The 13238-nt window shown below is 44.0% G+C and overlaps 3 protein-coding genes across 4 annotated transcripts in view; all 3 read left to right on the forward strand.

Annotated features, from left to right (window-relative positions):
- The first annotated feature begins 437 nt into the window (after positions 1-437).
- lipt2 (lipoyl(octanoyl) transferase 2) lies at positions 438-8446 on the forward strand. The gene is made up of 4 exons (XM_085380794.1): positions 438-557; positions 976-1494; positions 1572-1698; positions 4248-8446. The coding sequence occupies exons 2-4, from the start codon at positions 1186-1188 to the stop codon at positions 4538-4540; spliced, it is 729 nt and encodes a 242-aa protein (XP_085236920.1). The 5' UTR covers positions 438-557; positions 976-1185; the 3' UTR covers positions 4541-8446.
- On the forward strand, positions 6952-10648 carry LOC146654813 (uncharacterized). Its single transcript, XM_085380795.1, has 2 exons — positions 6952-7086; positions 9505-10648. Exons 1-2 carry the CDS (start codon positions 7038-7040, stop codon positions 10047-10049), a joined length of 594 nt encoding a protein of 197 aa, XP_085236921.1. The 5' UTR covers positions 6952-7037; the 3' UTR covers positions 10050-10648.
- Positions 10649-11538: 890 nt separating this feature from the next.
- The window catches only part of pgm2l1 (phosphoglucomutase 2-like 1), an 11200-nt gene continuing 9500 nt past the window's right edge, over positions 11539-13238 (forward strand). The window contains exon 1 of one of the 2 annotated variants that reach the window (XM_085380786.1): positions 11539-11846. Coding sequence is in view for 1 of the 2 variants with exons in the window: in XM_085380785.1 (XP_085236911.1) it covers positions 11736-11846 (111 nt within the window). In the remaining variant the exon portion in view is untranslated. The remainder of the gene's footprint in view (positions 11847-13238) is intronic. The other variant, XM_085380785.1, reaches the window with a different exon arrangement.

Genomic DNA, 13238 nt, shown 5'->3' on the forward strand with positions numbered 1-13238 from the left:
GAAAATAAAAAATAACTTGATGGTAGTCTGTAAAAAAAACAAACATGTAAAATATGTAGCAAAATGTGCTTTGAAAATCAAAGCTGCTAAATATGTCTCTTTCTGTTGGGGCTGAGTTTGTGATTTTTAGTGTGTGGTTTAACAGCATTATTTTTCAATAAACATAAATTGCAAGACAAAGAAATCGCTACTTAGAAAGTAAACATTGGCAAAATAAAGACGGAGGGATGAGAAGTAATAAAATTAAAAACAAGACGGCCAACATATTGCAATTTACCTGTTGTGAATTTATTTTCTCATGAAAGAGAGCAGATCTTTGGCAATTTAGATTTTGTTGCCTTAATATGAATCTAATTCTTCAACTCAAGAAATGATATTTATTAATTTGACAAAACTGCGAGATTAAAAAATAAGTCGATAATAATTCAGTTTTATTATGAAAGACTTTAGGTTCCGGTTAATGGCAAGACGGCGCTGTACAACCGGAAGACGTCATCAGTCTCACAGCTGTAGAAGAAGAGCGGGTCGTGGTAGAGGAGCGTACAGAAGTTAGACAGGTGATGGTTTTGATAAAGTATTTTGATAAATTAATAAACTAACGAAATAATCACGTAGAGACACGGCGGAGGGATTTGCTTCCCATTCAGAGATGTACTGCGGTTTGCTTTGACCGTGTCACTGAGGTCAGAGCGCTCAGTGCCCGCGAGCAGAAGCTCCACCTCGATTTTATTTTTAGTTTTCTGCTTTGTGAGTTTATAATGTGTGAATTGAAGCAGCCGATTTGTCTGTGAGTAGCTCAGGTTTGTGTCGTTTGGATTATGTTCGGAGAAATGTCCCAGGATCTCTGCTGAACTAAGGGAATCTAAAAACTGCGATATTCTAGGGCAGCTTGTGAACTCTCGGTTCAGGTCCTGGGAACATGAGCATGCATGTACATGTGCTGTGACACTAAAGCTAATGTGCTGCTGGTTTCAGATAACCAGATGGAGGATCTTTGCTCCTGACGGAACCCATCCACTGTATAAGTCACAGCAGACACCTGTGTCACCATCCACCTGTCAATCAAAGTGGCCACGCCCCTAGTCATGCAGCCTTTAAGGCTGGATACATTTTAAACAGGTTACAAGTAACAAAACTAAACATTTGTGCAACTAACAGTCTGGATTGGTCTGGTGTCAGTCCCAGATGCGGGGCGGCCAGCCGCTGGTGGAGGTGGTCCGCCTGGGCCTGGTCTCCTATCAGGAGGCTCTGCGACTGCAGCAGGTCTACGTGAACCGGCACCGGTCCGGCCCTGCTCACGCTCTGCTGCTGTGTGAGCACCCGCCGGTCTACACCACCGGGATCCGCCACAAACCCTACCCCGAGCCCCTGCTGGACCAACTGCGCCTGCAGGGGGCCGATGTGGCCCGGGCGAACCGGGGAGGACTCATCACCTTCCACGGGCCGGGACAACTGGTCTGCTACCCAGTCTTGAACCTGTGCAGCTTCAAGAAGGTCTGAGCTGACGTGGGAATGAGATTGGTGTGTTTTTATCAGAGCCGAACTTATTTTAATGTTTTCTGTTCTCTCAGAGCGTGCGGTGGTACGTCGATCAGCTGGAGCAGACCGTCATCGCACTCTGCAGCAGGTTCGCCATCCGAGCTACGACGTCCCCTCACACGGGAGTTTGGGTCGGAGACAATAAGATCTGCGCCATCGGTACGACTGCGTCGCTCTGAGCCTGAATCACCAACCATGTGTTCACTGACTGTGTGGCTGCTTTTTAAAACCAATAATTACCAATAATCAGACACGAGCAGCTGATTAATCCAGGCTACAGGTGGAGTTCACCAGGTTTATTGGCATCAGCAGCAGTCACCTAGAGCTGGGCGATAGAACGATAACGATATGTATCGCGATATAACTTTTACTCGATAGAGAAATTAAGCTATCGCGATAGACTTCGCCGCTCTTGTCCTCAAAAAAAAAAAAAAAAAAGGTCAGCCAATCCAAATTAAGTAGCGCAGAGCCGAACCAATCACAGCCGCAGCGTCACGTCCGCTGACTTGTTATGTACAGCACAAGTGCCAAGCTGCACGTGTGTTTGTTTGGGAAGCAGCCAGCGGGTAATGGAGGAAATGAGTGTGCCGACTAGAAAAATCAACCGAGCGTGACCGAAGAGAAAACAGATGATGGTTCCAACGCCGGAGAGATTGTCGAACGGAAGAGCCATAGAAGTTCCGTAGTGTGAAGGTATTTCTGCTATTTCAAGTCTGACAAAAAACAGAGTAGCGTGCACTGTAAATGTGCCGAAAGCAAGTCTGGAAATACAATAAACTGGTGCATGCGTCACACTGTGCGCCACGTTATTGTTTCGGTGAAATGAATTTCTACAATACTGTTAATTCTACTCTCTGCAGTGTTTAAATGCTTACATATACACACAGTTACTGTCCCTCCACACATACGACTCGGTTCTGCTTCTATGCCCCAGCTTTGTTTACTTTTCCCACCGAGGCTTCTAGACTTCTGATTGGCCAACATTTCTACACGGTTAGGAATCTAGCGCCCCCTGCTGCTTTGGCATGTTCATAGCAGCGTTTTCCTTCATTTCTGCCTTTATGTGTGGACGGGATTATTTTTTAAAACGAAAACGGAAAATCTCAGTTTTCAAAAATACCCGTGTACGTGTGGACGTAGCCTCAGTCTCTGACTGGAAGCGCTAATTCGTCATTCGGCTTTTGTCAGACTAAAGTAACTGTTAAAACTGTTTGAAAAGCTCAGCTATACAACAAGGAGAGATTGAGAATTTCCTTTTAGTTCTCAGTTTATTTGATATTGACAAAAGTTAGTCAGTTTTGTCTGTTCTTCTGTAAAACAAACTAAGATTTATTTTTAGAATTAATATTTTGTTTCTAAGTGGAATTGACAATTTAGTCTGTTTCGTTTGTTCTATTTTGAAACTTAAACGCTTTAGCGGCTGCCTTTTGTGTAGTTTGCAATATTTGCCTTTATTTATCTGAAAAAGTCTCATGTTCCTTAAGTACATCTACCCTGTTGAACTTATTATGGGAAATAAATATTTAAATCAAAACAAGCTGCTGATTATTTCACATTTTACTTGTGAGCAACGGCACATTTAAATCTTACAAATATAGTTATTTGGCTGATATCGTGATAGATATCGTTATCGCCTGAAATGAAAAAAACATATCGTGATATGAAAAAATCTCATATCGCCCAGCTCTACAGTCACCTCAGGATGCTTTATTTATACTGCGAGGTATAGACCTACAGTCACACAGCACTGACGCTTTGGATCAGGGTCCAGTTTGATCTCAGCTGGGCCAGAACCAGGACTGTCATAGAGCTGAAACCATAAAGTCCAGTAAAAACTCATTTTAAGCCCCAGTTACAGAAGGGTGGATAAACATTCTGTAGGAAGATTGATCCTTGGCCTCTTCCTGTTGTTGTCATAATGGTGTCAAACCAACGCTGCCGGTCTTCCTTCTGTTCTTCGCACGCTGATGTGAAGAACAGAAGAGACGTGACGTGTCTGAAATAAGCGAGTCGCAGGTCCTTCAGTCTGATGAAATCCATTTCCGGCACCACTATTCAAAAGCACTGATTCTGTCCTGTTTTCTTACTTCCTCGTCTTTAAGTGACGATGGACAAAGTCACACTGCCTTCTTTTCATTGGCACACAAATGTCCAGACGCACTGAGTCCTTTCTCTTAGCCACAAGTGTGGTTTATGGTTAAGTTATTGTGTCATTAGGAGAGCGGACCTTACACGTGACGGGAAAAAGATCGAGACAAGAATGAAACCACCACCGTGAAAAATCCTCAGTTTAAAAATTTTCAGTTCAATTCAGTTTTATTTACAAAGCGCCATCTGCTGGCCGTTAGGGGTCGCAGCAGGTGGCCGACCACCCATCTCTGCAGGTGCTGTTCACCTGTTAAAGGCTGTCAGCGAGCGTGAGGGTGAGGTCATGTGACCTAAAGGCCGCTCGCATAGACGGAACAGTTTTACTGGCTGGACTCAGGTGTGGTATAACAGTGCGCCGGCCCACAGAGGTAAAGAGGTGAAACATGCTCTTCATATCTGTTGGTCAGGTGTGAGGTTGGTAACATGTTTATGTCAGTGTGTGCGTGTTTCATTTGATCGCTACCATATTCAGCAGGGCTCCAACGCAGCTGCTTGCTCTTCCTTGCTCTTCAGCACGTCCTGTGTAAGAATTGCCTGAATGACGGCTGTCGTGTTTTCAGGAATACACTGTGGCCGCTACATCACGTCTCACGGTCTGGCGCTGAACTGCTGCACCGACCTGTCGTGGTTCGACCACATCGTTCCGTGTGGGATCGAAGGGAAAGGCGTGACGTCGCTGAGCGCCGAGCTGCGGAGACACGCTAGCGTGGAGGAGGTCGTCCCTCACCTGCTGCACGCCTTCACGCAGCAGTTCAACTGTCAGTTGACTGAGGCAGCGCAGGACGGCGGCGAGTCACCGACGCCTGTGACATCAGCAGGAACCTCAGCACTCACTAACCTGAAGGATAACTGAGCACACACTTTCTGATATGCACGTGCTGAGCAGTTTTGGTATCATCATCATCAGTGCCTGACCTGTAACTGACGGAGAGCGTGTGGGCGGAGCTTCTCAGAGCTCCTTTCTGGTCTTGGTGTTGATATTTTCAATATTAGGCTCACAGGGTGACAGGCGAACACCCTGAACACTCACTGCAGTGCCCTCAGTTTACACTGCAATAAAAAACTGAGTTTTCATTTATTAAATTTTCCTTCCAGTGACTGGCAGAGCCCCTCCCCACTGAAACAAAGGTTTGAGCTGGACCAGGTGTGCTGCTCTGGTCTGGATCAAAGCTCGCTTTGACTTCTTTGATCTAACAGCTGTTTTTATAATGCTGGATGAAGGAGGTCTGTTCACATTCATCTGTGTTTATTTAATGACTTCACAGCTCATTTGCATATTCACACATGAATACACAAAAAGGTGTCAGAGTGTCTCCAGCAGGGGCGGAGCGTGGGGGTGGCTTACTGGGCTTAAGCCCGGGTTGTTTTGTCAGAGGCCCGGGGTCTTTTGGAGTGTAATTTTTTCATAGTTAGATGTCTGGCTGACAACTGTATAAAACAAAAAGTACACACAATATTCGAAGCACATAGTGCACACTGTGGGAATTTACGACTGTGCGTGAATCCCCCCTGATATTGGTATGATCCGAGCTCAGGCACTAAGCGACTGAGCGAGGGGGCGGGGCAGCTGCTGCCTGTGAGTGCGCTGTTGGAGAAACGGAGCCAGCTTAAGTTTGAGCAGGTACCAAAGCAAATCATTCGTACTGTACAAATAATGTAAATATGACGTGAATCACGAAAGATTGATATGAAACTGATCACTAGACTAATATTACGTTACTCGCTCTTCAAGTGAATCAACAAATGGCGAAATGAAAAGCCGAACAAATGCTATTTTTATTAATGCTGTTTCTTTAGAGAGTCTTAGCTCAAGTGTGTTTATTTCATATTTTCAGTTCTTACCCTCCCCGACTAAATCGGTTTCAAATTCAAATTCAAATTTTATTTGTCACGTACACAGTCATACACAGTACGATATGTAGTGAAATGCTTGGACAACTGCTCGTGACCTAAAGAAAACAAAAAAAGGAAAAGGCTATGAATAAGATAGGAAATAAATATGAAAAATTAAAAAGGGTAAATTTAACTAGGAAGGAATAAAATATAAATTAAGGTTAAAAATGAAATAACTGTACAACACAAATTAGAATGAAGGGTAAATTTAACTGGGAAGAATAAGATAAAATATATAAATTAAAGTTGAAAATAAAATAACTGTACAACAAAATACACAATATAGAACTATATAAGAATGTATGAAGAAATCTAAATATAAATAAATATATACACAATAACAGCAGCTGTATAAGTATTAACTGGAAATGAAGAATATAGTGACCAGTGTTGTGCAAAACCAAAGTCCAGAAAGTCCAGTGTGTGTGTAAGAACCATATGTGTGGGTCAGTACTGTGTGGTGGTGTGATTGAGAGACCGTATCGCCTGCGGGAAGAAGCTCCTCCTCAGTCTCTCTGTGTTGGTCTTCAGGGAGCGGAATCGCTTTCCTGACCTCAGCAGAGAGAACAGTCTGTTGTTGGGATGGCTGAGGTCCTTCACCATCTTCCTGGCCTTGGTCCAGCACCGCCTGCTGTAGATTGAGTGCAGGTCAGGGAGCTCGGAGCGGATGGTGCGCTCAGCTGACCGCACAACCCTCTGTAGAGCTCGTCTGTCCTGCATGGTGCTGTTCCCGAACCAGGTTAAGATGTTTCCCGTCAGGATGCTCTCTATGGTGCAGGAGTAAAAGTTCCTGAGCACCTTGGAGGGCAGTTGGAAGTCTCTCAAGCGTCTGAGGTGGTAGAGACGCTGTCGGGCCTTTTTCACCACGGTGTTGATGTGACAGGACCATGACAGGTCCTGCGTGATGTGAACGCCGAGGTATTTGAAGCTGTCCACTCTCTCCACTGGGCACTCGTTGATGACGGGGGTCTGGTAGTTCCTCTCCTGCTTAGTGCTGAAGTCCACTATCAGCTCCTTTGTCTTACTGACGTTTAGAAGGAGGTTGTTCCTCTGGCACCAGTTCTCCAGATTCCTAATCTCCTTCAGGTAGGCCGTCTCGTTGTTATCAGAGATCAGGCCCACCACGACGGTGTCGTCAGCAAACTTGATGATGGTGGTGGAGCTGGTAGTGGCCACACAGTCATATGTGTACAAAGAGTACAGCAGGGGGCTCAGAACACACCCCTGGGGGGCTCCAGTGCTGAGAGTGGTGGAGGCTGAGACATGTCCGCCCATCCTTACTGCCTGTGGTCTGCCAGTTAGGAAGTTGGAGATCCACTGACACATAGATGAGCTGAGTCCCAGATGCTCCAGCTTGGTGGTGAGTGTGGAGGGAATTATGGTGTTAAATGCAGAGCTGTAGTCTATGAAGAGCATTTTAACATAATTCCCCCTTCTAGTGTCCAAGTGAGTGAGTGATGTGTGGAGGAGATGAGAGATGGCATCGTCTGTGGAACGATTTGGACGGTAAGCGAACTGTAGTGGGTCCAGTGTGTCTGGTAGTGAAGAAATGAAATGATTCAAATGATTCAGTTATGTACTGAAATATAAGAATGGACATTAGAGGCTTCTTTCAAAGAAAAAACTCAGGTAAATGTTATTTTATATATTATGCTTTGTATGTTGTTCAGTATATCTATGCAAAACAAGAGGGGTTTCAGTACACAGCAGGATATTCACAGTTTAAACCAGATATTTACACTTTATGGAAAACACAAGAACAGTTTTTACTGTACAACATCAATTTAGAGTAAACTTTTGTTTTAGATAAATATTGAAACATCTTTTGAATTAGTTAAATGTCAGAATAAAGAGAGACAGAGCTTCTATTTTTATCACTTTCATCAAATGTAGGAGTACAAGTACACTAAGTTTATTGTTAATTAATAAGAAACTGCAGACGATTCCATTCTGAGCTGAAGAAGCTTCTGATTGGTTCGTAGAGTCCATGTGAGTAAACTGGTGGCACAGCTGTGGATGCATATAAGGCAAAACACAGAGCCTGTTTCTGTGACATGGGAACATCAGGAGATGTCAACCAAAACACCAGGAACAGAACTGTGGAGCTCCATAAGTGTGGCTCAGTTTGAATACAATTTGGTGCCATTTACAAGAAATACAGACAGTTTCTCTCTTTACGCTTAAAGTTAACAAATATGTTTTTATATTTATCTAAAAAATAAACATTTAGTCTGATTTGATGTTACAATTAAAAAAGTGTTTTTATCTGAAGAGTTTGTAAATATCTGTATAACTGTGTATTTGATGATTGTCAGCACAAAGAGGAAGAGAGGGAACAAGAGCAGGTGAGACTCACATGTTAGTCAAATGGTTGTTTACCAAAAGTATCAGCGTATCACAGGTCCTCATGTATCTCGTACCTCGTGTTTCTTTTTAGGTTTGCTATTTTTCAAATTCTATATTTATTAAGTTCTGCAGCTTGTTTGCACAACAAGGCTAAATAATTATATAAACTTTGGTAGAATTAAAAAAATAAGTGTAGTGCAGGTCTATGATGATTTTTAGTACTACTTTCATCTAGTTCTGATTCTGGTTCTGTCTTGGTTAAGTCCTCAGTAGTCCTGATTTTGGACTGTTGTAGTCCTGTTTTAATTCCGGATCAGTTCTGGGTCTGGTTAAATTGGGGTTTAGTCCCTGTGTCTTGATACAGCCCGACTTTGTTCTGCCTCGCTGCTTAATTAAAAACTAGTTTAAGGTGTCCTGCATGTGTGATATATATTTTTCCCTATATGAAGTCATTTTTTTAACAAAACTCAAAACAGAGCCAATTAATCTTTCAGTCATTTCTAACGCCCCCCCCCCCCCCCCCCCCCCCAAAAAAAAAATCCCACATTCATACTACCCTTTAGGGCTAAGCCCCGGGTGTTTCAAATGTCTGGCTCCGCCTCTGGTCTCCAGTAAGGTGTCAGGCAGCCGTTACTGCTCACGGAGTCTCACTGATGGCCGAGGTGAGTATTTATAACGGGACAGGTCAGCTTTGCACGCCCCTGGCTTTTTTAATGTGCTCTATAAAATAAATAAAGATTGTTGTTGTTGTTGTTGCTTCACAGCTCAGAATAATCCTTAATCTGACAGTGGACGTCGGTCCAGCTTCTGTCTGAAACAAGCTGTTTTAGCTCATCCCCCTTTAAGAAACGTTTCTTCTGATTGGCTGTTCCTCACCGAGGTTTAACCTCTGGCTGCTCTTCTACGTCTGTGAAAGTACAAAATCTGACAAAAGTTTAGAGCAGCCAGAGCTTCACTGCTCATCATTAAATCCAGAATTGAATTCAAAATCCTGCTCCTCACATACAAGGTCTTAAATAATCAGGCCCCATCTTATCTGAATGACCTTGTAGTACCATATCACCCGATGCATTGAGTTTTTCCTTTCCAGTCACCTTTCTCACTCACTATGTGTTAACAGACCTCTCTGCATTGAATCATATCTGTTATTAACCTCTGTCTCTCTTCCACAGCATGTCTTTATCCTGTCTTCCTTCTCTCACCCCAACAGTCACAGCAGATGGCCCCGCCCCTCCCTGAGCCTGGTTCTGCCGGAGGTTTCTTCCTGTTAAAAGGGAGTTTTTCCTTCCCACTGTCGCCAAAGTGCTGCTCATAGGGGGTCATATGATTGTTTGCCTGTATTATTGTAGGGTCTTTACTGTATGTTATAAAGGACTCTGAGGTGACTGTTTGGTGCTATATGACTTAAGTTGAATGAAATTATTAGAAACTTTTGTCATGTTTAATATGAACATCCACCTCAGGAAAATGACATGTGTAATGGGAAATTAAAAAAAAGCAAACGTCCATTTTGCAAAACACTTTGCGTTCACATACAGTTTTCATTTCATTTAACAAATTGACTTTTGTACTGTTCAGGTTTCTACAGGAGGAATGCTGACCCACATCCACCCATCCACATTAAGGGGACGGCTGTGGAGCGTGTGAGCAGCTTCAAGTTCCTGGGAGTCCACATCTCCGAGGATCTCACCTGGACGACCAACTGCTCCAAGCTGGTCAAGAAGGCTCACCAGCGCCTCTTCTTCTTGAGGACCCTGAGGAAGAACCACCTGTCCTCAGACATCCTGGTGAACTTCTATCGCTGCACCATCGAGAGCATCCTGACCAACTGTATAACAGTCTGGTACGGGAACTGCTCTGCCTCGGACCGGAAGGCGTTGCAGAGGGTCGTGAAAACTGCCCAGTGCATCGCCGGAGCACCACTTCCTGCCATAAATGACATCTACAGGAAGCGGCGTCTGAAAAGGGCTGGGAAAATCATCAAAGACCCCAGTCACCCATCACATGGACTCTTCACCCTCCTGCCCTCTGGGAGGCGCTACAGGAGCCTCCGGACTAAGACCACCAGGTACCGGAACAGCTTCTTCCCCACAGCTGTCAGACTCCTGAACTCTGCCTCCTGACATCTGACCCACGTTAAAACATGGACTGAACATACACACACCCACAATGGACAACTGTACCCTCAAACACAATAATAACATGGACTGAACCACCACTCACAACCACTAGCACTTTATATAGCCTCTGTAGAAACTATCTACACCCTCACTTATCTTAACTGCACTACTGTATAGCTCTGTGTAAATAATCATTCTGTACATTCGATAATCTTTAATCCTACAACTGTTTACAACTTGCATAGTTCCCATTTCTGTATAGCTGTATATCTCAGATTCTGTAAAGTTATTTATTTCATATTCTGTATAGTTTTCATATTTATATCCTGTTCATATCCTGTACATAGCTTGTACTCACTACAGCCTGTACATACTTATAGTTATAGAATATTCACAACATACTTCATACCGTGTACATTATAACATACCATAATAGACCCATTTCTGTAGTATACTTACATATCTATACTATTGCTAATATATATTGTAATATATCTATATCACTAAAGCACTTCTGGATGGATGCAAACTGCATTTCGTTGCCCTGTACCTGTGCATGTGCAATGACAATAAAGTTGAATTCTATTCTATTCTATTCTAAAGTATGGTGCCTCATTTGGTAAAATTGGAAAGGAACTCTGTTGCACAGCACATCACCAGGACTGAACTGCCAGCCATGCAGGATCTTTATAGGCAGCGCTGCATGAGGAAGACGCAGCGGGTCCTCTCTGATCCCAGCCACCCCAGTCATAGACTTTTCACACTGCTGCCGTCCAGCAGGCAGTTCAGGAGCATTCAGACCCGCACTAGCAGACAGAGACAGTTTTCACCCAAAAGCCATCAGACTGCTGACATTCCACACTCACTACCATCACAGGACTCTGCACACTGTCACTTCAACAAATGCCACTTAAATGCTCATTGCACAACTTTTGCACAACCTGTAAATACCAACTTGTCTTAAATTCTCTAATATTTAATACTTTTTTCTCTCCTTTTCTCCTTTGCATTGTTATTATTATTAATCCTGTTAATTCCTGTTATTTTCTTCTTAATATAACTGCACACTCTCTGTATGCTCATGTAAAGCTGAGGAGCACAAGCCAAAGAATTTCATTATGGATAAATGTGGCTACACTGTTTATCTGAACATGACAATGAAACTTGAACTTGTTCTACAATTATTGCTCATAAAGCTGGCGTCAGGTGGGCAAAAATGTACCGGAAATTAATTGGAAATTAATTTTTTACCTTGAATTTTAAACAGTTTTTCTACACCCCAGAGCATATTAATCATATCAGAGAATGCTGTGAAATATTTAAAGAACAACAAATGAAAACAAAGGTTTTGTTCTTTTGTGCCGCTTCATGTGAAGCTTTCATTTTATTAACTAGCCGGAAATGAGGAGCCCTGCCTCTGCCGGTCTCTGTGAACTTCCGTGTAACTTAAGTAAGAAAGAAAATGCTTCTGTCGGCCTCCAGCGGTGATCTGGCGTCATTGTCGCTAACGTTTGGCCTCGGTGTGGGAAATTATACACGACTCCGGAGAGAGCTCAGCCGCACCAGCCATAACAGGCAGGCGGTGTGTGTGAGAAGTCCGAGTCGGAGGCGCTAGCCGCCGGGGAGCCAATAGCCTCCAACAGCGGGCAGACAGATGGCCGTGTGGCTCTTTGAGCGCTAGCTGTCAGCATGGAGGACGACAACGGACTCGACGGAGACCTGAACGCCAACGTCAGGTGTCAGAGGACTGGCGACCCGAAGCTTGACAAGGCGGTGCAGCACTGGTTAGCCTGGGACAGGGTGAGTCTGTGCCCGTTAGTCAGAAAGCCAAGCCGGGTGTAAGCAGGGAGCGCTGCACCAGACTTCGCTGACAAATCCGTCGATTAAAATATCACCACTTTTGGGCAGGGACATGTCACAGAAACATGTTTATGAGTTATGTTTGATAGATCATTGTAGTTGTGTGGAGAAATCGGCATACAAACTGATCCATGGAGCAGCGCTGTTTGCCATTAAACATAAACTTCATACAGCCTGAAGCCGGGAAGCCGGTGTTGCAGCAGGTCTGAACTATAACAGTCATTCTAAGACTTTAGGTTGAAACTGTGAGCCGAATGAGCTAGCCCCCAAAATCTAGTAAGATGTATTTCCTACTTGAATTGTTTTCCGAAACAATAAAGTAAAATGATCAGTTTTTAAAGGGGAGTTGTGGTGGCGGGAGGCGCGTCTGTCTCCGTGATGGAGATTACCTTTGTGGGTTACCGGAAGATTAACCGGCAGCGTGACTCAGCAGATTGAGTCAGAAAGGCCTTTCCGGTCAATAAACATTCATCCATGGGTGAATATTGATCCTTTACTCGTCTTTATTCAGGAACCAGGTCACCGTGAGCTGCTGGATGATGCTCAGATCCAAACACATTTTAAAGCCAACATGTTTTACAACCATTTTAACTTTAAATGCAAATGAAAAATAAGCTTCGTGCCACCTCCTCATCCATACGTGGCCCCCAAACCAGCATGGTGGGACCAGAAGGTGACCCCAGGTGGCCAAGTCCATCCTTTTTGTACAGTTTTGGAAAAGCCAGCCATTTATGACATCTAGCAGGAAATTATTGTTGTAATGTGCACAGTGAGAAAAACCCGGGTGTGTGATGACGTCTGTGAAGGCTGCGCTGTAGCTTCAGCTCTGACACCACGACCATCCGTGTAGGTTCTTTACATGAAGCTGTTTGTTTCAGCTTTCTTTAATCTTAGACTCGTTGTTGTGGGTCAATCTTGTGTACGCGTCAGCAGCAAAATATACAATCAGAGGACCTGGGATCGATCCCTGAGGAACTCCATCTCCTGTGGTGAACAGTCAGACAAGTTTAGGTTTTGGATGCTGGCAGAGGATTTGGATCTGGGAATAGGTCACCATGGGTCACTGGTTCAGGCCGGTGTCGCAGAGTCCCGTCTGCAGAAGAAGGCAGAGCGAGGACGTCTCTAAAACACCGCACCTCGCTGGTTCATCCTGTTGCAGAACAAAGACGTGGTGCAACTTTGTGCAAGAACTACAACTGTTTGACTGTGAGCGAGACCTGCCTGCGCTCGTTATTGCTAATGTCTCGCGTCAGAAAGGTCAAAGGTTAATCCCAGCCACACCGTTTTATACTTGCTGTTTGAAGCTTTGGCCATGTTCAAGAAGAAACCCGG

This window comes from Rhamphochromis longiceps, linkage group LG14 (assembly GCF_057381845.1).
Source record: "Rhamphochromis longiceps isolate RC_006_pf linkage group LG14, R_longiceps_female_GT1.1, whole genome shotgun sequence".
In the NCBI taxonomy this organism is placed as follows: Eukaryota; Metazoa; Chordata; class Actinopteri; order Cichliformes; family Cichlidae; genus Rhamphochromis; species Rhamphochromis longiceps.

Excerpts from the sequence above, each read along its gene's own strand:
- lipt2 (XM_085380794.1), top strand. The coding sequence starts at position 1,186 with ATGCGGGGCGGCCAGCCGCTGGTGGAGGTGGTCCGCCTGGGCCTGGTC. Across the intron at positions 1,495-1,571 it reads ACCTGTGCAGCTTCAAGAAG|AGCGTGCGGTGGTACGTCGA; the intron begins GTCTGAGCTGAC and ends CTGTTCTCTCAG. Across the intron at positions 1,699-4,247 it reads CAATAAGATCTGCGCCATCG|GAATACACTGTGGCCGCTAC; the intron begins GTACGACTGCGT and ends TCGTGTTTTCAG.
- LOC146654813 (XM_085380795.1), top strand. The coding sequence starts at position 7,038 with ATGTGTGGAGGAGATGAGAGATGGCATCGTCTGTGGAACGATTTGGAC. Across the intron at positions 7,087-9,504 it reads TCTGTGGAACGATTTGGACG|GTTTCTACAGGAGGAATGCT; the intron begins GTAAGCGAACTG and ends TGTACTGTTCAG.